Raw genomic sequence first — 23,215 nt, 5'->3', positions numbered from 1 at the left:
GTAGGAGACAGAAATGAGTCAATTAAGGCTTACATATCTGCCTGGGCTCCCACAGGGCCAACCCTGCGCCATAAGATACAAGGCAGGAAGGAAGTCATCAAGGTTTTAACACCTGAAAGTGGTTAATGCCTCAGTTCCTAGAGTTCCTGCCATTGCCACACACTCTACCCCTAGCACGGTGTGGGGCACACGGACAGCACACGGGGGAACCTGTGATTGGGTCTCTGCTCTCCAGGAACATCTAGCATGCAGGCGACATCACAAAGGAGGGCAGGACTGGCTGTGGGGTGCAGTGGACTGCAAAGGGGGAGACAGGACAGAGGCCTTTAGCAACTAGGGGAAGTTTCACGAGGAGGAGGGGCTGACGCCTGAAGCAGAGAGAGTCCAACAGGCAGCAGGTGGGCGGGGATCTGTCTGCAGAAGTTCAGTGGTGAAGGATACACCAGGAAGTCTCAAGAGACAGAAAAGATCAACTACACTGGAGCTGGGGGGACGTGAAGGAGAAAAAAGGTAGGTAGACAAAGTGGGGCTGGTTGGGGGTGGGAGTGAAGGTGAGGGCTTTGAAACACACAATATCCTGGGATGGGTTTTTTCTTTTCAACTCCAGGGTTTCTGAGCAGCTGAGGCAGGGCTTCCCTACATCTGGTATAAATCAGTGGTTCTCAACCAGTGGTGATTTTGCTCCCCAGGGGATACCTGGCAAAATCTCAAGGCATTTTTGTTGTCAAAACTAAGGTGGCAGGCAGAGGGTGCTACTGGCATCTAGCGGACAGAGGCCAGGGATGCCTGTAAACATCCCACAATGTACAGGACGGCCCCACACCAAAGAATTCTCTGGTCCCAAATGCCGGGAGTACTGAGGTTGAGAAACCCCTGTATAAAATATTTAATTCTCTGGCTACTGAACAGCAAACAGGGGCTGAGCAGCTTCTCCTTCCATTCATGGATCACTGAGGTCTCTGGCTGCCCTGTGTGGTTCTTTCCTTGACATCACTTGGATCCCTTCATAGCTCGCCAGGTCTCACTTGGAGGCAGCTATCTGAAGCCTGGTAAGTAGAGAGCAAGAGAAAACGCCAGCAGGCAACAAGTCTGAGGATGGCTTTGGGCTTTATTGAGTAGTGCTTTTCTTCTTTCTTCCTCCGCTAGTTTTAGAACATGGGCTTCAGAATGTGACAGAGCCTGCATCAAACCCCAGCCTTGCCCCTTAGCAGACGTGAGGCCCTGGGCCAGCGCCTTGCTGCTCCATTTTCTGCCCTTGTCTGTAAAATGAGGCAATAGCGTCCATGCCTCAGGGTTGTTGTGAGATGTAGGTGAGAGATTAAAACCGTAGCCCATTGTCAGGCACACAGTACATGTTCAATGCATGGTTGCTGTTCTCATAAGTTCATTTATTAAAAAGTTGGCCAAATATCAGGCTGTACTCACATAACTAAAATTTATTTACTGTTCATGGCCAGAGTGATAAGTTTTGAACTTGGCTTTCTTCATTTCTTCTCTTGTCTCTTAGCACATTTAAAGGTCATAAATAAGAAATTTAAATTGAGGCCTTCTAAAGTTGCTGAGGTATACTTAAAAAGTGAATTTGTTGCATACGCAGTGGGTAGTATTTGAGTGTTTGCTAGACAGGGACAGAGTTTTAAACTTCTTAAAGTTTTTTTTTGGGTGGGGGAGAAGTTGCATCCTAAGAGAAGCAACAAAGAAGCCATTTAAAGAGGCAGGAGGTGGCAGTAATTTTTAGAGCTAGGAGGGAATTTAAGGAGGGCATTTAGAGGACATTTACCCTCTCCTCTTACTGATGTAGGAACTGAGGCCCCAAGAGGTAGACTAAGCTGCCCTATGACCCAGGACCAGTCAACGCCAGAGTGGGGATTAGAACCCAGACTGCTGGGCTGCTGGGCTGCTGGGTCCGCTCTCTGCTCTCTTTCCACAATAGCATGCTTCCCCACCCCTGGTGACGAGTTAAGATGAACGCACTGGTGTATAATGAGCTGTCGTCGTCTTCGTCCTCCTCCTCTTCCTCCTCTTCTCTTGTGTACAGGCAAGAAGAGTCTTCGTAGTCTGACTCATGAGGCACATTTTCTTTATTGTCATCACATTCAATCACAACAGTTGGCACTTGTCTTATTTCTGGAAGGCCCATAGGTCCTGCTTTGGTGACTCCGTCACCCGAGTGCAACCCAGAGCTGTGGTAAGAAGTGGAACAGGGGACCCGCTGCTCAGAGCTGTTTAAAGACAAGGAGGAAAGAGGAAATTCACTTTGGCTAACATGCTATATAAATGCATCAAAACCATTTTAAAACTCAGTTGTCCAGTCCTAAGAGACAAAGGGTCTACTGGGCAAATAAAGTTCCATTGCTCATCTTACAGGGAATCATTTTAAGATGGCACGGTTTCCTGATGGGAATAGTGGTGTGGGATACGAAATAATAAATCCAGCTCCTCGTGGGTGGTGTGATGGTTGCACAATGATGTGAATGTACTTAATACCATTGAACTGTATGTATGCTTTAGAATGGTTAAGATGGCAAATTTTATGTTATCTGTATTTACCATAATTTAAAAAAAATTAAAAGCAAGGGTAAAGGATTAATTTGAGAGTGAAGCTACAGATTCAGGAAGAAAGATAATAATTGAGGTTCTAGTTTTCTAAAGCTACACAGGGCGACTAATAGGGACTGAGTGTGTGAAAGACTGAAATGCTGTGGCTGGAGACGCTGAGATAGGGAAGAGGGGGATGGACACAAGGCGGAAGACCCATGCATGACATTGTTAGCGATGACCTAGAGAAAGTTCTCCCCCACAGGGAGCCACAGGTAATGCCAGTCTGGATATTTTGCAGGTCAGTTTTCTAAGAGGTATCGAGGATGATGTTTTGGTTCTACCTCTTAAGTTGAACCAACTTGGACCAAATATCTTTGTTAACCAAAAAAGCTATACTGCTGGGAGTGGTGGCTCATGCCTGTAATCTCAGCACTTTGGGAGGCCGAGGCAGGCAGATCACGGGGTCAAGAGATCGAGACCATCCTGGCCAACATGGTGAAACCCCGTCTCTACTAAAAATACAAAAATTAGCTGGGCGTGGTGGCATGCACCTGTAGTCTCAGCTACTTGGGAGGCTGAGGCAGGAGAATCGCTTGAGCCTGGGAGGCAGAGGTTGCAGTGAGCCAAGATCGTGTCACTGCACTCCAGCCTGGCAACAGAGTGAGACTCCATCTCAAAAAGAAAAAAAAAATCTATAGAAGTTTGTTGTTCAAAAGTTACTAAATGCATGTCATCAAAAATAAAGAAAATAATTATTTTCTTAATCCTCTAGCTGAGGATTATGTAGTAACTTAGAACGCTTTTTTATGACAGGCTTTGCATGAAATCTAGTAAGAATCATAAGAATATGAAGCCAGAAACCACAGTTAAATTTTGTAATTCTTTTTCAGATTAACTGGAAGTGGAATTTATTTCATTTAAGGAATTTCTAAACACAGGAAACTCAATGCATTTTACCATCCAAAAGTGTTTGACATGCATAAGGAAATGGAGCATGAGGTTATATTATATATCAGTAAGTTCTACATTTGAACATTTTATCCAAAAGAAATCTGACTTATGACATATGAATGCATGCCTCTCCTTTGAAACTTTCAATTATGCTTTAAATTACTGCTATGCCTAATGTAAATTCAATTAACTTCCTTCCTTCCATTGTTTCCAAAGAGCTGTTTTTCTCTTTGTATTTTTCACATAACTCTTCAGTGACACAAATGGAAAAATCTAGTTAACACATTATGAGCTATGATGTTCAAGGCAATGAACTAAATCAACTTAAAAAAAGCCAACTACTGAATAGGATTAAATCACATATTTACAAAATGCAGCATCTTATTAGTGGTTTACCACATTAGTGGTTTACGCTGGTCCATTTCCCACCTAATTTAATACAAATGACAATGGGAGCAGGGAGGTGAAGTACACGATAGATGGCCTCCAGGGTGGCGAAGGGTGATGAAAGTGGGGCTGGGGACTTGGTGCCCACCCTGCAAAGCAGCCCTTTTATTAGTGACAGCCACTCCATTCCAACTGTGCTTGGATTTCCACACTGGGTGTTATAGGAAGTAAGGATGGAAGAAGCCAAAAAATGTAATTCCACGGCTCGTGTTTTGCCTGAATCCTGTCTTTTCCTCTCTCCACTTTGTGGTTAATTAGCAATGGTTCCTATAAAGGCACAGAGCTGGGGATGAAAGCAGTCAATAGATATTCTTGTTTGGTGGGAAGAATCTTTTAAGGAAAAAAGTTGGAAACCAGAGAGCATGAGTTCCTTAAGGTAGAAGGCTCCAAGTTGATTCAAGAAGATAAAGAAGAGAGAAAAATGCAAAGGAAGATAAGAAACTCCACCTCATAGGTAGTGTGTGATCAACAAGAGGCTGTGGTTTCTTCTCTTTCAAAGATACACGGGCAGCGTGAGACCTCCTTGCATAGGATGGGATTAAATGTAGGACAGCTGGCTACTTTGAAAGGTACCAGGTACCATGCTACTGGGTTTGTCAAATAGGGATTGGTCAGGTGGCCAATGACTGCCTGTTGGGGCACTAGAGAAACAGCTAAAGACTTCTGGGGCCAATCAGGTCATCTTCTTGATGTGTGAACCCTAGCATGTGCTTGAATGCCTAATTTTCCTTAAGAATGAAGGAGGTAGTTTTCCAGGAAGCTAGGTGAATCCACCAAAAGAATTGTAAAACATTCTATTAATAAATATCCACTGAATGCCAACTATGCATCAGGAAGAGTCCTGAGAAGAAGACCAACGCCCCGATAAACCCACCCCTTTTTTAACTATGGAGAACCACAAGAGAGCAAGAAAAGAAAGGAGAGTATAGAAGTTAACTGAAAAGGAGGCTGGGAAGGTTAATATGCGGCCTCAGTTTGGGGAGTCCAGACAGATATGAGTCCACGTTTTGCCACTTACTCTCTTCTTGACATTGGCCAAATTGTAGGGCTGGTGCATGTGAAGTCGCCTGTTGGCATGGCCTCAAATGAGACCCTCACTGGTTATTGACAGACATGGCCTTCCAAGTGGTTTCACAGCAGGCTCAGTTTCAGTCCAGTCTCCAGAGTTGTCGGAGTGGCTTTCTAAAACTCGGATCTAAGAGCCTCACCCATGAGAATTTTGAATACCTCTCAAGTCTACAAAACTACTGCTCTGGGAGTGATGCAAATGAAAATTCAGTTAACGCATCATGAACTGTAGTATTTGAGGCAAAGAACCAAATCAACTCAAATGCAGCATCTTATGACACGTGGCCTGTGCCCTGCTGGTGACAGACACCCAGCAGAACATCAGTCTCTGTAGCATGAGTTTTTTTTATAATATAGTTATCACCTAGATCTGCTCTAAATACAGGCTCTCATTCCAAAAGGAAGGTGAAAACCATTAGCCTGCAAAGAGTAGCTTAAACATAATGTCACGTGCCTGCCACAGCCTACCTAATTTGGCCCAAATTATTAAGCCAGACTCATTCCCACTTCTTTACTTCTGTCTCCAAACAACTGACCCCTTGATCACCTGCAACTATGCATTCAGTGCTCTTGGCCTGGAATGTGTTCCCAAACCATCTTCACCTCATTCATTCCTATTTCGCTGTCAATACTTGTCTCAGTCAATGCCTTGCCTGTGTTTACGGGAGAGTCCTCAAGTGTGAAAACCATGATCATCTGTTTACTTACTATCTTTTCTTCACCACCCAAGGCTGTAGGCTCCTTGTGGGGCAGAAGCCACATCTTCTGTTTGTATCTGGTTCCTATTACTATGCTTAGTGCCTAGTATCATGCCTGACAACAAAGTAGATGCTCAGTAATTGTCTATTGCTTCAGCCGAATGAAAGAAATACGGGCTGGAATGAGTGACATTTAGATATATTTGTAAGCAGTCAGCAAAACATATTCAAAAGGCATTAACTAAGGGATGGTTTTTTAATTTTCAGGGAGGCATCTAGTGGTGTGCTGCAGGGATGTGGTGCTCCGGACTTGGTTAGCATCTTTATCAGTGGCAATGACAAAAAGGGCATCCTCAATGAATAAGTGGAAGAATTGAAGGAGAGAAGGAAAGAAGGGAGAGTGAATAGAGAGAACATTTACTAAATGTGTAATTTTCACACACAGTGTTGCATTTCACCTTTCCAGCAACTGTACGGGACAGGTGCTGTTCTCCCCATTTTATGAAGCGGGAAATTGAAGCTCTGAAAGGGTAATGAATAGGCCCACAAGGATACAGTTGGTAAAGGAAGGGCTTGAAATTTGAACCTACTCTATTACAAATTCTGCATGCAAAAGTTGAACTGTGATACTTATGAGATGTGCCTTTTGATAAAACACAAACCCGACTAAATGTACCCAGGCAAGATGGAGGAAATATCATACCTTGTCAACAATGTGTGTAAAAAATGGGCATCATTACTTTGTAAATATTTTAAGTCCTACTAACTAGGGTAGGTAATAGTATTCTACCCTGCCATGACCAGGCCACTCCTGGGGCAGAGTTTAATACTCAGGGCGTTCAGGAGACCCATCCCTTCACCGATCACTTTGGCTACTTTTGCACCAAAATAGAAGAGTGGAGTAGTTGCAACACAGCTGAAAATATTTACTATCTATCTGGTTCTTTACAGAAAAAATTTTCTGGGCCCTGATCTGAACCAATGTTTTCTAAACCTTGATTATACTCCCACCTCCTTAATCTTTTTTGTGTATGGCATCTTTGAAGTCCATTTACACTATTATTTACTTTGTAATTTTTTAAGTCAGTATGATACTTTTTAAAAAATTTAAACACTATTGTAACCTCATCCTAAGCAAATGATATCTTTGTAATAACAGGTTTTATATGTCAATCATATAGGTTAATAACATGTTAAGATATATTTTTGTATTTGTAATACATATATTTTCAATATTGATATTATGCATAAGTAATACAATATTTGATAAAATATTAAAACTAATAAAAGGTTGTCCTAAACTCATTTTCTGTACCACCAGTGATGCAGATATCACATTTTGGTTAAATGCTGGTCAAGACCAGGCTTTTTCAACACAGGCATGACTGACATTTTGGGCCAGATGATTCATTGCTTTGAAGGTTGTCCTGTGCATTGTAGAACACTTAGCAGTACCCCTGGCCTCTGCCCACCAGATGCCAGCAGCACTTCCTCCAACTGTGACAGCCAAAACAATCTTCAGACATTGCCAAATGTCCTCTGGGGGACAGAAATCATCCCAGATTAGGAGCCACTGGCCTAGAGCATCCACAGTGGCTTTGCTGCTTGCTGCATTCTCAGCACTGTACCATGCGAGTCTCTTCAAAAGCCATTTAGGTATTATCAGGAATCTGCAGCATTCACTGAATGACGAAGAACTGTCCAGATCCTCTCATGTGAGTTCCTGACTTGTCAGGTCTGAGGCTGGCATTCTGGGGGCTGCACCAAGATGCTGATGCTCGTGGGGTTCTACTCACTCAGTTACTTGCACTCCTGCCTTCAGTTCCTAAGCTGTTACCTCATGAATGCAAGAGCTCCAGGCTGACGCTTGAGTGAAATAGTTTTTCTCATTCTGTTGCCCAGATCAGTGATTTACTGAATGACACTCAGTGGCCTGAGAAAGTCACATCTTGCAGAGTACCTGTCAACCTCCCTGAGGAATTGCTGACTTGTGTAATAAAATCTATTATAGACCATTCATGTCAAAATTCTTTGGCATTAAGCATTTAGGTGGCTTCAGATTCAAGTGGACTTCATTGCACATGGGTTGTGTTCATCCTCCCTCTTCCTAAGGGCTAACTAGCTTCTAAAACCACAAGTAAAACGTGAGGAATCTCATCCTAACCTCCGAGATGGAGCCTTTGTTCGTTCTTTTTTTTTTTTTTTTTGAGACGGAGTCTCGTTCTGTCACCCAGGCTGGAGTGCAGTGGTGCGATCTCAGCTCACTGCAACCTCTGCCTCCCAGGTTCAAGCAATTCTCTGCCTCAGCCTCCCAAGTAGCTGGGATTATAGGCGCCCACCACCATGCCTGGCTAAATTTTGTATTTTTAGTAGAGACGGGGTTTCACCATCTTGGCCAGGCTGGTCTTGAATTCCCGACCTTGTGATCCACCTGCCTTGGCCTCCCAAAGTGCTGGGATTACAGGCGTGAGCCACCTCGCCCGGCCACCTTTGTTCATTCTAACTGTATTATTGCAGATGGTGATGGAAGTTAACATTTCTAAATGCTCATGCTGTCCCATGTTTTGATTCACTTAAGCCTCACAAGGATCCTAAGAGATAGGTACTATTGTGATCTTCCTGTTTTAGATGGGAAAACGCAAAGGCACGTGGCCAAGATCACACAACCAGAGGGGTGCAGACATTGAATTCAGGCCATCAGACTACAGGACCTGATCTACTGATGTCACTATACCACTGCCGATGTAGAAGTAGTGGTCCCCCAATGGCTGCAAACTTTAATCTTCTTCCAGACCCTCCCCCTCCCCACCCACCCAGTCTACCCTCTATTCTGCTGTCAAACTGGTCTGATCATGTAATTCTCCTAATCAAAAGAGCCAGGAAAGGCCTCATTGTAAACTGGATCAACTCCACCCTTTACAGCATGGACTAAGAGGTGCCTCACAATCTGACCCCCCAACTCCTTTCAATCTCATTTGTTATTATTCCTTACCATCTCCCCAGTGTTCCAGCCATATCAGACCACTTGCCATTGCCCAAGTACACTGTGGACTTCCCTGCCTCCTCCCTCTGCTCCTGCAGTTGCTCCGCCCCAGAATTCACCCTTCAGATTTTGGCCTAGAGAGAGTATCCTGCCTATCTTTCAAGGATGACTCAAATCTCATTTCATTTGAGCATACTTTTCTGATTTTTCCAATGGAAATCAGTCCCTTCTCTGCACATCCATAGCCTCTGTTCCCAGCTTTGTTACAGCATCTGCCACATTATGTTATAATTACAGGCTAGGCATTTACCTCCACCCCAATCAACTGTGAGCCTCTCCAAGACAGAGGCTGATGATCTTCCTGCCTCTACCTCCTCATTGCACATGTGTTTGGAACTGATGGATAAGTTGATCAAATATTTGAATTGAAGTCACACAATCAGAGTACACCACATTACATTTCCAATTACTTAATTTGCTAAAATTAGGATCCCTGACCCTTAGATAGAGTCTTGCTGTTGTAGGGAAATTATCTTTGTGAAAGGAGCATTAGGATTTTTGGAAATAGTGCTCCAGAGTTCTTTTTCCTAAGAAGACAACTTGAGGAGCTAAGGCACAGAGATCCATGCAAGCAAGAGCACATTGGTACCATGTGGCCTTCATTCCAGGACTGTGTGTGCACAGAAGAGGTAACAGAGAGAGCTTATGATATTCCAATTTCCAATTCTATACTCACAGGCTGTCAGCCCACTTCAATTCAGACTGTCCAAAGTTAGGTTGCTTTGTTAGGTGATGTCATTGAGCTTGATGATATCTATACGGTTTCCTCTTATAGTAACATTCTATAATGAATTTAAACAAAGACCAAAGGCCTTAAATTATTTTCCAGGGGAAAAACAGATGAATTTCTGCTCCCTATCATCTAGGTAGCACCAAATAATGTCATTTTCTTGACAAATGTAAGAGGGATGAACATGCAGAAACCAAACAGCATTCCATGATGTTCACAAGATGTTGGACAGATGTACCATTTCGGAATATTTCCACACAATGTCTTAAAGATACCAGCGGGTTCCACAGCTCAGGATGAAGGAGCAGGAGCATCTTTCAGAACAACCACATGGCTACCACAGATGGTCCTTTAGTGCCCTATGAAAACGTGTTGTAAATGTTCATCATCTCATTTAATCGCCACAAAAACTTGCAGAGTTAAGAAGGGTATTGTTATTATCTTGATTTTTACGAATGGGGACATGAAGTTTCTGAGAACACAGTGATCACTCGGCGGTGATCACAGCAGGATGTGAACTCAGGTCTTCCCACCCAGGGCCTGTGTTCTTTCCATGAACCATGTTGCTTTCTCCTGGAGAATCAGCAAAGCCCATCATTTTTTCTGTAGATGTATATGCTGACTATGAAGTGCAATTTATACTGCAAATTTTAAAAACCATGGACTATAATATTTTTATAACAAAAAGCAAGGATAACAGATGTTCACACAATCCAGCTACTCTCTTGCTATGAATTTTGCTGTGAAGAGTCCCATGATGAGGGCTATTATGGAACACATAGGGAGGGGGTTTGAATTCTAGACTTGGGGATACAAGTTTTGTGTGAGTAGCACATGGCTGGGGCTGAGTAGGTGTGCAGAGAGAATAGGCGACAAGAATAAGGACAGAATAATTACCAGGCTGGATAATCCAGCCTTGCACAATGGAGCGCTGCTGATAAAAAGGGGGCATGCAGTGGGTTTCGTATCTATTGTGGCCACTTTAATGACACATCTCCTTGAGGATAGAGAGGCATCACCACCACGCTCCTCCCATGACCCTGCGTGATGGTTCTTCAGTGCCCCGTCCCTGCGCGACATCACATTACACACTCATAGGCTTATTACCTGTCGCTCCCCCTAACGAATAAGCTCACAAGGATGAAGACTTTGTTTCGTCCTCATTTTCCCCTAGAGGATGGAACAGCTTAAATGAACAGAAAATAATGAACAGAAGTATCCCTAAAACAGAAGACTTGCTATTTACACAAGAAACACTGAAAAGAGACATATTTGGAAAGCTTGAGAGGAAAATGGCAGTCCCAAGTCGATAAAAGGCACACATTTAAAACTGCCTTCCCCTCATCACATCTACAGGATGCCTTAGGGAGGTGAAAAGCTGTACTCTATTCCCTTGATCTTGTTCCCACCAAGAATGACCTTTACCAAGCCTTCTTTTTGGAAAACTCAACTCTTCTCTTTAACTCTGTTAAACTAAGTAGGAGATGCATAGGTTGAGAGCCTGGGTAGATCACCATTTCTGCCTCCCTTCCCTTTTTCTACCTTTTCTCTTCTCTTTCCCCCTCCTCCCCCTCCTCCTCCTCCTCCTCCTCCTCTTCCTCCTCCTCCTCCTTCTCCTCCTCCTCCCCCTCCCCCCCCCCTTCTCCTCCTCCTTTTTGCATAGCTCATTGCAGCCTTGGACCTTTGGGCTCAAGCAATCCTCCCGCCTCAGCCTCCTGAGTAGCTGGTACTAACAGGTGTCACTGCACCTGGCTAATTTTTTTATTTTTTTTGTAGAGACGGGGTCTCGCTATGTTGCCCAGACTGGTCTCAAACTCCTGGGCTCCTGAAGTTGTTAGGATTACAGGAGTGAGCCACCGTGACTGGCCTTTTCCTACCATTTCAATGGCCGAATGTTTTTAAGGGATCTCTATACTTCAAAAATGAAGACACTGACTTACCTTTCATGTTCATTACTGGATAAGGGTAAGGCCCAGACCTTACTTTCAGTCTTTCATACAGGAATGAATGCCAAGACATCTACAGTGAGTCCGGGTCATTATAAGAGTCACTCCCTTTTCAAGGGAGCTTTGTAATCATCACTTTATCTCCATTCCATGGTACAGGCTGATGAGTAGGAAACACTGTGACCCATTCATGAGAGGGGAATTACTGGCTGGCAAACACCTTTGAAACTCTTGTAGGGAATCAAGGGCAGGTCATACAATTGAAAATCACTGTCTCTTTTAAATCCTTAATCTTTCTCTAAAATAGGTGGGATCCATTTCACCATCATTTCTAAAGAAAAACATGTAATAAAGGGAATATTGCTTTCTGGTATCTGATTTTAAATGCATCCACTATTAAAAAAAAGAAAGACATTAATCTCCTCAAAGGACAGATAAAATTTATTATCTACAAATATGACACTGAAAACCAAATTAAACTTCAACAGGAACAGCTTTTGTAATTTAGTCTGCATAGTTATGAAGAGAGTTTTCAGAGGGGAGAGAGAACAATCAGCCACTTTCCTCTTGGAGACCAAAAATGTGTGAGAAATTATGCTGCAAATTGCAGTGCCTGAAGCTGAAAAATAGCAGAAATAACCAATGTAGCCTAAGAAAATAGTTAATCAGCTTCTTTTTAAGAAAGCAGGCATACATTATGTGGTTTATCATGGCCTAGGATTAGCCTTCTAAGATAAGACATGTAACATTAAAGCTTTTGTTTTTTGTTGAACTTTAGTCAGCAGGAAACTATGCTGTTCTATATATAGATGAGGGTACTGAGCCTTCCTGAATAGAAAATGTATTTTGAGGGTTTTTTTTTTTCAGCAGTGGTAATGGATTTAAATTAATTTGTTCACAGCCTCTGTCCTTTCAGGGACCAATGACCCACATTTCGGAAATATTATCTGGGATTGGGATGTGATGAACAAAACCATAAGACACACAGAGTCTGACCAAGAGCCCATACCTCCCAGCACTCTCTATTTCTGATGGAGAAACCAGTTGTGGCTTTTCTACTTGACTTTGTCCCTAGACACTGGTGAGTGTTCTAGCATGCTTGGCTGAGCATGGGTACTAAAAATGCAGGACACAGAGTCAGCAGAACGGTGCGAGTCCCAGCTGGGCCATTGCTAACCTTGTCTATTGGTGTTTGGCTCCTTATCAGTTAAATGGAGAAACCTAGGTGCCCACCTCCCAGGCAGCTGAGAAATTAGAAGGCAGTGCTGGTGCAATGTGCTTCCTGGACAACAATGCTGAGAGTTGCTGTTTTAACTAGGAGTGCATGTCAACACCAACAATTTATCATAAATTAGCCATTATAGATATTACCCACTAATTTATTAAAATATTTCCTTTAGTGTTTTAATATTTTTGATCTGCAAAACTTTCTGGACAATGGTTTCCAAGAAGATCAAAGAGTCAATATTTGTGCATTGGAAAAGGGCAGGATTTCTATTGAAGCAAAAAAAAAAAAAATCAAAAGCAGATTCCCTTTCTTTTGAAAATATACTTCCTTTTTTTAATCCTCTTAAGCCTTAAAAAGGTGTTAATGGTTTGTACAGTCTCATTTTAACTTCCTTAAAGTTAAACAACTTAGGAAATTGGTTAGACAATTTCCTTGCCAACCTTATAGGGAAAGATGGGTCTTGCTCATAATGACATTACTTTGCACTAAAACCACATCATGTACCTTGGAGTAGCAGTTAAATCTGAAAAACAACATGCACATGTCGTCAATTAAAGATGATAAATATAGGCTTTAAAATCAAAGAACTGATCTAAAGTAAGAGATTGACAGTGCTGGCTTCAAAGGGGCAAGGACAAATGTCTAACTGGAATTGCGTGAGATTTTGAAGAGATGATCATCACCATAAGAAGAGAATCTTTCCCTGGAAACATATTTCATTTAACAATGTAGGCCATTTGTTACGTCATGAAGAAACACGGAACTACAAAGCAACACCACTTCACAAGCAAATAACACCTAGGTGTTCAGAGTTTCATTCTTGCTGAGGCACTGATTCATAACTGTGTATTGTCAGGGAACACCCTAATTAGCAGGTGAAACATTGCAGACATAAGCCAATACAATAATTATTTAGACTTTTAAGGCTAAAAGAAACCCTAGGGATCATCTAGTTTAGGAGGAAGAATTATTCTTTAGAATTTCCTGTGACCCTTGAGGCAACATGAAGAAAAGTGATTGTAACCATGAAATGTATTTATCCAAGGATTATAAATTGTATTGTGCTCTTTGAAAGGTCTAAAAATAATCATGGGATAATAGAATTCTAGAGCTTGGAGGGATTTGAGGGTCTACTGATTTCAGTTTCTTCTGTCCAATGCAAAAATGATTCCTTTTTCAATATTCTTGGCAAATTCATCTCTAGCTAATATGTACATGTAAAAGGGGGACATCATAAGAAATAATAAACTATTTGTATAAACTTATCAATGTTACTGTTTTAAAGGAAAGATTGCTTTGTTGTTCTGTGCCTATCACAATGCTTGGCATGCAGTGATCAGTGGGTGTTGCTAAGAGTTCAAGACGATTCTGGAACTTTTCTGCATCTAGTTGACCATCCAGACTGGACTGGCGTATCCATGTTAACACAGATGTACATCGACTATGCCAGCAGAGGTAAAGCCATTCTACTTCTCCAAAATTTCACATTACAGTTAACCTACTTCAATATATCTAATCTGCAGTTAGAGTTGGATATGTCCTTAGCAGCTGATCTGACCTGTATGGTTTTTCTTTACATAAGTACATGAGTAAATTTGGGACTCATGTACATTTGGGATGACATAAGTACATTTGGGACTCCTGCTGGCCTGATTTTTCTTAAAAATCTTCAGTGTCCTCTCTGTTGGCTCTTGGGTTCTTCCTTATATCTGATTACAATGTTACATCATCCATCTCATTCTCTATGTTATGTCTTCTAAAAACCTGGAGAATAAATGCCAACTCCCTTTTCTTATGAAAAACCTCATTCTCTATCTGGAGACAGTATATCACCCCTTCCTCTAATCTGCCTAAATGTTCTCTCATTCCCATTTTCCTCTTCATCTGGTTATTCCTTTCTTTTAGCTTTTAGTTTAAATGCAGTTCTTCAGAGAAGACAACTCCGAATTTCACAGACCAGTTGACATTCCTGTTACACATTCTTCTCCCTCCCTGCACTCTCATTAGTACTGATCTGCCCACTCTGTACTCTCAGCAGGTTCTAAGCTGCACTGAGGGTATCTTCTTTATTTTGTTCACTGTTACATCCCCAGTGCCAAGCATGGAGCCTGGTCTAGAAAATGCACTCAGCAAAGAATTGGTGGATCTTCCGTTTGCTAGGCAAACATAGGTACCATCCTTTCTTTTTGCAGGGCCTGTTTTCATTCAAGGTTTACAAGTCAGTAATTGCCTGAAATTTTTTCCTGGCAAATGTCAGAGTTTTCTTCATTTAGCTGCTCAGGGACTTTGGGACAGGAAGAGGTAGATAAAGAATGAATTTATTAGAAACGTATTTATTTTTTTCATTTTTAAGGCCCATAGGTGGCAATTTCCATCAGAACTAAATGTATGGTACTTAAAATTTTCCTAAACTAAAACTCACTGGGTGTAAATAAGGCATCATTAAAAATATCTATTGATATTTTGCATCAGTTGATAGCATGTATGAATGATACTAGTAACAAAAACTCATTCATATTTTGCCTTTTTAGATCAAACTCAGAGATTTCAATTATTCTTCCCATGTGAACTCACCTGATCTACCAACACACTCCTTCCTCTAATCCGTCTAGAATGTACCCGCATTGCCTTCTCCTTACATGATTGCTCCTCTTTTTCAGGTCTCAGCATAAAATTCTGGAAGTTAACTTTCAGGTTTAATCTGAGGACACTGGATAGAGCCGAACTATCAAATACGATTCCCTACACCTTAGCAATCTTAGCATCTCTACCTTAGCTAAGGATGATGACCCCTCTCCCATTTTATCATTCATGAAGGATTTGCTCCAAGAGAATTAATAAGAAGGGACAATGTACTTCAATGATGGCTAAGGTTCATAATCGAAATTATAGTATCTGGAGCTCTAGTTTGATATTATCAGGCAAAGATCTAGATTTAATTTTAAGGGAGGAACTTTGTACGTTGCTTCTAACATCAAACCCAACACAACACAACAGGAATGGCCCAACAGGGGAAGCAGGCGTGGATCCACAGCAGAAGCCTGTATCTTTTCTTCCTTTTTTTTTTTTTTTCAGGGGAAAGCGCAAGCACAGTCCCCCACTACCACAAATTATGCAATCGAGTTTCCCACATTTGGGAAAATCACAGGGATCAGCACATCTGGAGTGCGATGCATAAGCCTCGCTCTGGGAAAACCACCTTCGTCATCAGGGTATCTCCACTGCCAGGTAAGTATGCAAAAGCCTATTTCTATAATGGAGACAGTTTGTAACAAAACACTGATCATAAAAGTAAGATACTTTTCTATTTCAAAGATTAGAGTAACTTTTAATGAAACCCACTCCATAAATAGTTTCAGAATACCTCCTACATGACAGGTACTATGGCAGATTGTGGCCCATTTATGCTGCTATAATAAAATACCCAAGACTGGGTAATTTAAAAAGAACAGAAATGTATTTCCTCACAGTTCTGGGGGCTGGAAAGTCCAAGATCAAGGCGCTGGCAGGTTTGGCTGTCTGGTGAGGGCTGCATCCTCAGGCTGGGAGAAACGCAGCACCCTCACATGGTGGAAGGCCAAGAGAGCTTTATGCTGCCATGTGAAGTCCTGTTCACAAGGGTCTTAATGTCATTCATGAGGGAGGAGTCCTCATGGCCTAATCACCTTTTAAAGACCCCACTTGTTAATACTATCACATTGGCCATTAAGTTTCAACTTCTGAATTTTGGAGGAGGTTCACTCAAACCATAGCAAATGGGGAGACAAGGATGGTTCCCATCCACATTAAAGAGAGAATATACAGAGAAACACATAACCTGATGCAAGTATGCAAAACGGGTGTGTGCAGGAGGGCAGAGCTCTGTATGGGAATCTGAGAAGGGATCACAGAGGACCTGGTATTTTAATAACGTCTTGAAGAACAAGAATTTTTCTTTGTGAAAGAAGCTGCCATGGGTGGTAGAGGACAGGATGGAAGAGAGTGCATTCCAAACAGAGGGAACAGTTCAAATTGTTAGAATAAAGAAAATATAAAAGGTTAAAGACCACAAATACTGCTTAATATTTATATAACATATGCCTTGTGAGAACTCAATCCATCAATAGGAAGCAGATTAATAAGCGAAAGAATATCACTGCAGCTATGGGAGGCTCTCCATTCATTCAGTTATTCTTTCACTCACTCACTCACTCACTCACTCACTCAAACCTATAAGCCAGGCCCTGTTGTAGGCACTCTGGATATAGCCATGAACAAAACGGTTCCTGCCCTTGTGGACTGTATGTTCTATTAGGTGAGAAGAGCAACAAACCAAATGAGAGGCAAATGACACAAAAGGTTAGATGGTGAAAAATGCTTTGATAAGAATAAAAGGAGCTGGGGAACAGGCTGTGTTGCGAGGAGGGTTGCAATATTGAACACGAAGGGCCTCACTGAGGATGTGACATTTGAGTAGAGACACGAGGCAGGTGAGTGTAGGAGCCCTGAGGATATTTGAGGGAAGGGCAGTCTGTCCAGGGGAACAGCCAGTGCCAAGGCCCCATCAGGAGGTGTCCGGCATGTCCGAGAATGTGCGAGAATGGTGGGAAGGCCGCTGTGTGAGGGAGGAGGCAGCAACACAGAGGGGAGCCGATGAAGCGAGGGAGACCACAGGGGCAGTCCGTTAATACTCAGGTTTCAACCCCTGAATTTTGGAGAAGAGACGCTCAAACCTCATAGCAGATGAGGAGACAAGGATGGTTCCTGTCCACATTAAAGAGAAAATATAGAGAGAAACACATAACCTGATGCAAGTATGCAAAAGGGGTGTGTGCAGGAAGACAGAGATCTGTACCAGAATCTGAGAAGGAGTCACAGAGGACCTGGTATTTTAATAATGTCTTGAAGAGTAAGTAGATTTTTCTTTGCAAAAGAACTTGGAGTGGGTGTGGGCTTCTGGGCCATGGGGAGGATTTTGCTTTTTACTCAGCGACAGGAGCATTTTGGGCACAGCCATTGTTAAGAGCTGAGCTGTGTCCCCAGATAAATTCATATGTTGAAGTCCTAAGTCCCAGTGCCTCAGAATGTGACTGTATTTGGAAGTAGGGTCTTTAAAGAGGTGAGGGAGTTACAATGATGTCAGTGGTATGGGCCCTAATCCACCATCACTGGTGTCCTTATAAACACAGATGAGGAACAGCCACACACAGAGCGAAGACCACATGAGGACACAGAGAGAAGACACCACCTACAAGCCAAGAAGAGAGGCCCCGGGAGAAACCAACCCTGTTGGAACCTTGATCTTGGACTTCTAGCCTCCAGAACTGAAAGACAATAAATTTCTGTCATCTAAGTCACACGTTCTGTGTGTGTGTGTGTGTGGTTTTTTTAACGGCAGTCCTAGCAGACAAAGACAGTCACGATCTGACTTTCCTCACACCCTGTCTCTTGGGCTGTCGTGGTGGGGATGGGTTGCAGAGCAGGTGTGGACGCAGAAGAACAGGTGGGAGAAACTGCAACAAGCCAGGCAAGGCCAACTGAGGCTCGGCGGGGGAAGAAGGAGCACGTGGAAGTGTTGATCTTATCCCTGTGTATGTACGGTGTGGACCAGATAGGATTTGCGGACGGTCAGATGTGGGGAATCAGAGAAAGGAAGGGGACAAGGGTGACTCCGGGTTTTTGGCATGAGCGACTGCAAGTGTGAAGTTGCCTTTAATTGAGAAGGGAAAGACTTCTTTAAAGTGCATTCCATTAAGAGTCTTCCTAAAATTCCTTCAGGGTCAACATGGGTCCACTTTCCACCTTCGTTTTACTAATAGGAGACTGGAACACAGAGATCAGCCAAATTAAGATCAGAAAGAAAAGGAGTCCTGATTAGGACTTTACATCTGACTTCTAGGATTGATGCCAACTAGATCATGGAGCTTACTGCAGATATTAAAAATAAAAACACTGCATCATCTTTGAAATGATAACAAAGGCATAAAAATGATATAATGGACTTTGGGGACTCAGGAGGAGGGATGAGAGGCTGGTGAGGGATAAAAGACTACACACTTGGTTGGCATTTCCCCATTATGTAAAATGGGGTGTTGGGGTGGGGCAGACTCTGCTTGGGTTTGGTTGTAAGATAAACCTGGAGGAGAAGCACAGTTGTCCCATTGAATTATTTGAGCAAAAACTACTGTAAATAACTTTTTTGTCTTTTGTCAAATAAAATTGTTTTTTTTGTTTTTTTAAGCAGAAAAAAAAAAAAAAGACTACACACTAGGTACAGTGTACACTGCTCGGGTGATAGGTGCACCCAAACCTCAGAAATCACCACTAAAGAACTTATCCATGTAACCAAAAACCACCTGTTCCCCCAAAACTATTGAAATAAAAATAACAATAAACAAATAAAAAGTTGTTCCACAACTTGGTTAGAACAAGAATGAAATCATGTTGACAGGCAACAGGGAGAATTTTTAGGCAGTAAAAATCCGGGGGAAATTACCCAAGACAGCTGGTGATTCCCTTCCCACACTGAAAAGTGTGGCCTGTGACCTTGGCCTACTCTGAGATTCTTCCTGGAGATGACTGGGGACACTCAGAAAAATCTCTCCTATCTTTGTTTGGGAAGAGGGCCTCTGGGATGGTCTTTGTTTGGGAAGAGGGCCTCTCTTTTTCTGGGGTGGTGATCTTGTCAAACTGATGCATGCATTAATCTCTGCATCCTGGTTGATCTGTTAGGACAACCCTATGCTTTGACCTTGAGTGGGAAGTGAAGGACAAAGAAGGAGGAAAAAAATCTGCGTTGGGACAAAGCACAGAGACTGCCTTGGCTCTGCTGCCGAGATCATGCTGCATACCTTGCCCCTCCACAAAAATTCCCATATCCCACTAGATCTACCCATTGGTCTAAATTAAACTGAAATATCCTGCAAATACCCACAGATGTTATAAAACTTGCCAGTTAGCATCTTTAATTGAACCTTTTAATATGGTGTTTAAGTGGAAGCATATTTAGCCATATCCTATTTATATGCTATCCAAGTATCTTTTCTGATTATTGAAGCTCAAGAGAGATATGAAAACTTAGTGGGTGCATGTAGACATGGGGTAGGGATGGGGGCGGCAATGATGTTGGCTGCTACTTGTCCTTAGGAAGCAGCTGTGTGTTAGTACAAAGAGCTCTGGACTTGGAGAGGGAAGACCAGGCTGGAGGCTTGGCCTCTCAACTTACTACCTAGGGTAGTGTTTTCCAAATGTCTACAGGGACAAAACAGTTCTTACTGTTTACTTCTTTCTATTTTCAATCCGTCACAAACCGATGCTTTTGTAAAATATAATACAAATGTAAAAATAATGAAGCCCTTTTTAATGACAAGATTCAACAGGCATGAAATTATTCTGTCATATTGCTGTAAGAGTATCTAAAAGCTTGTTCTCAATGTCTGCACTTATGTGGTTGCAGATGTGAGATAAGCAATTTGTGGGCCACCCTTTGAGAAGGTGGCTTTGGGGAACTTAGTGAACCTCCCTTAGTTTCTCCATCTACTCAGTTTCTGTAGGTGATGTGAGGATTCAATAAGATGACAATGACAGTGACGACAATGTGTATGTGTAATAGATTAAAAGGTGCCACCCACATTTTAAATTATTATTGTTCTAATTAACAACAAGAATAGTTGCAAATGATAGCAAGGGGCCAAATTAAGTTTTGTTTTTTTCCTTTTGCAGCAAGGGCAGATGTTAACACCAAGAAATCAAGTCAGAATTCCTAGACACAGCAACCTCCCAGTGAATCATTCCTTTCCCAAATGCAGAATACTCAGCTGAGAGGCAGGAGCAGAGAAAGCCACCGAGAGTCAGGAAAACACAACCCGAAGCTCCCACCTGTGCACCTCGCCTTTGGCTCTGGTGATTCGCTGGGACCTTCGGACTGCCATTTTCCATCCGTAGGACCCAGTGACCAGCAGCCACTACTATGGGACAAGCCTTCAGCTCCCAGTCCGACACACGCTTTGCACCTCATAGACACACTTTCTGCTTGTCACACCAGGGCACCCAGTCAAGCAATGTGCCTCAGAGCCCCAGTGGAAAATCCCAGTGCCTTCTTGGATGTGAGGTAGGTGGTGGTGTTTGAATACACACACACGCATGATCAAGCGTGCACACACAAGAGTAACTGAGAACCAGTTTGAGAGATCTCCCTAGGTGGTGAGGAGTTAGGGTCGTGGCTGCAGGCCTGCCTGTGGGGTCATCTTGGCAGCTCTCCCTGAAGAGCGACTGGAGGCCTACTCTGGTGAAAGAGGGAGCTGCCTTGGTAGTGGCCAAATATTAGCGGCACATGTGCATATAATCAGAGCCTGGGACTCTGTTTCCTCCATCAGCAAGAACCGAGTATATCTTCCCACCTTCCCCAGCCCTCTTACTTCCCTCCAACACCTGCCAGCCCTCATCTTTTCTTATTTTACATTTTAATTCTTTTGAGTTTCATAAAAGTAATATACACAGAATTAAAAAGTACTATAGAAAGATATGAAATATAAAAGTATTTTCTCCCCATTTCACCACCCCAGGAATAAACGCTATTAATGACTACGTATACATTTTTTCACAAAACGTTAATGCTTATAGAGACACCATATGTGCGTGCATGTGCGTGTGTGTGTGTGCATGTGTGTGTGCACGTGTGTATGTGTGTACATCCACATGTATGCAAAGATGGATATAGAGCAGGTCCTTGAATAAGGTCATTTCAATGTCATTTTGCCATAACACTTATGAGAAAAAAAAAAACTGATTCCCAGCTGGGGCCATGACCTGTGTGGAGTTTGCATGTTCTCCCCACGACTGCATGGGTTTTCTCCAGGTACTCAGGTTTCCTCTCACATCCCTAAGATGTACATGTCAGGTGAAATGGCGTGTCTACACTGTCCTAGGTCTGAGTGAGTGTGGGTGTGGGTGTGGGTGTGAGTGCGCCCTGCGAGGGGATGATGTCTGACCAGGGCCAGATCTCACCTTGTGCCTTGGGCTGCTGGGACACGCACCGGCTAGCCACCACCCTGAACTGGAATAATTGGGTAATTACCTTCTTTGTTTTTATTAATCTTTCTTTTTTTTGTTGTTGTTTTTTTTTTTTTTTTTTTTTTGGAGACGGAGTCTCGCTCTGTCGCCCAGGCTGGAGTGCAGTAGCACAATCTCGGCTCACTGCAAGCTCCGCCTCCCGGGTTCACACCATTCTCCTGCCTCTTTCTTAAACGTATGTACAGCTCACATTTATTTCAATGTTTAATATTAGAAGTGTTGTGGTCTTTATTTAGAATATTTTTCTGACCAGAAATATGCTATAGGAACTTAAGTCTTGTTTATATCAATCAGTCTATGGTTAAGTTGGTTTTGTTAGATTTTATTTTACTGAAGTTGCGATTTTCATGCACCTACTGATGACACTGATACATGTTAGTTTTTCTTTCTGATAAATGTGATTATTCTAGAGCTTTTCAATTGGCAACATTGTTTTTCTTCCATGCTTTGACCTTCAGTTTTTTGTCTCATTTTACTTTCAATGTGACCCCCTGTTCACATTCCTAAGTCATGGTCCAAATCCCTAAGCCCCCCTCCCCAGCCAACCCCTCTCCTCCCGCCTTCCCTCCTGGTGCCCACCTTTACCTTTCCAGCCTCTGCATGGTCATGGCCAGCGTTTTGTTGAGCTCGTCTATCATCCTGCAGCCCGAGGGGTGCATGGGGAGGGAGCCGGTGGTGGAGGGGAGGTGCTGGCCGTGGCTGCCGTACTGCAGCTGGTGCTGGATCTGGGAGGGCAGGACAGTGTGGTGGTGCTGAGCCACACCCTGCTGGCCACTCTTCTGGGCTGTGTAGGACACCAGTGAGAGGTCTGGCCCCCCAACAGGCATACAGATCATGACTTTCTTTGGAGGTAGCGGAGGCGACAGTTTCACTGGCAGACAAGGCAATTTCACAGGGGCGCCAGGATCTGTGGCAGAAAGAGGGCGAGAGGCAGATGTGAGTTTGGGGGCATCAGAAGAAACCCAGAACACCAGATGTGCTCACCTGGAGACTGTGGCCAATGAGTTGAGCCTCTTAGGTAAAATGTGTCAATTGGAGACACCAGCGTGATGAGTGCTACTCAGCAAGTATCCATTGACTCTTGTTTCCTACTCCAAGTGCACTTGCACTGGCCATAAGGGCCTTCAGGAACCCAGACATTAGTGGTGTCTAATGCACAGTATGCCAGAGACTTGGGTGCAGCCCAGAGAGTAAGGCAGGAGGAAGGAGGCATGTGACGAGCTCTTCTGCTCATGGACACCCATGGACCGTCAAGGAAACCTTTGCTAGGATATGCCAAACTTTGGTTTGGATGCAGTTTGTCCCTGCAAAAACTCATGGTGAAATTTAATTGTCAATGTAAGGATGTCAGGAGGTGGAACCTTTAACAGGTGGGGCCTAGTGGGAGGTGCTTGGGTCACGGGTGTGGATCCCTCATGAATAGATCAGTGGTGGGTGTGAGCGAGTTCTAGCTCTCCCAGGAATAGATTAGTTCCCAAGGGAGAGTGGGTTGTTAAAAAGAGTCTGGGTTCC

At 43.0% G+C, this 23,215-nt stretch overlaps 1 protein-coding gene, 2 long non-coding RNA genes and 1 other non-coding gene across 18 annotated transcripts in view; 2 read left to right on the top strand and 2 right to left on the bottom strand.

The window, feature by feature from the left end:
* Window positions 1–23,215, bottom strand: part of PHACTR1 (phosphatase and actin regulator 1) — a 581,376-nt gene that overhangs the window by 58,969 nt on the left and 499,192 nt on the right. For all 14 annotated transcript variants that reach the window (XM_030817298.1, XM_012509150.2, XM_030817300.1 and 11 more), the window contains 2 exons: window positions 22,289–22,610; window positions 1,975–2,222 (listed from right to left, as the gene is read on the bottom strand). In XM_030817298.1, coding sequence (XP_030673158.1) covers window positions 1,975–2,222; window positions 22,289–22,610 — 570 coding nt within the window. The remainder of the gene's footprint in view (window positions 1–1,974; window positions 2,223–22,288; window positions 22,611–23,215) is intronic.
* LOC115836348 lies at window positions 13–2,114 on the top strand. The gene is made up of 3 exons (XR_004031364.1): window positions 13–510; window positions 910–1,049; window positions 2,039–2,114. It is a non-coding gene; the product is annotated as an uncharacterized LOC115836348 (long non-coding RNA).
* Window positions 2,104–17,906, top strand: LOC115836347. 2 transcript variants are annotated; one of them, XR_004031363.1, is made up of 5 exons: window positions 2,104–2,188; window positions 3,432–3,556; window positions 12,326–14,107; window positions 15,728–15,880; window positions 17,821–17,906. It is a non-coding gene; the product is annotated as an uncharacterized LOC115836347 (long non-coding RNA). The 2 variants fall into 2 exon arrangements; XR_004031362.1 differs by having other exon boundaries at window positions 12,326–15,880.
* Window positions 15,725–15,888, bottom strand: LOC115836535. The gene has a single exon (XR_004031604.1). It is a non-coding gene; the product is annotated as a U1 spliceosomal RNA (small nuclear RNA).

The sequence above is a fragment of the Nomascus leucogenys genome, chromosome 8 (assembly GCF_006542625.1).
Source record: "Nomascus leucogenys isolate Asia chromosome 8, Asia_NLE_v1, whole genome shotgun sequence".
Classification (NCBI taxonomy): Eukaryota; Metazoa; Chordata; class Mammalia; order Primates; family Hylobatidae; genus Nomascus; species Nomascus leucogenys.
This window is presented reverse-complemented; position numbering and strand designations above follow the sequence as displayed.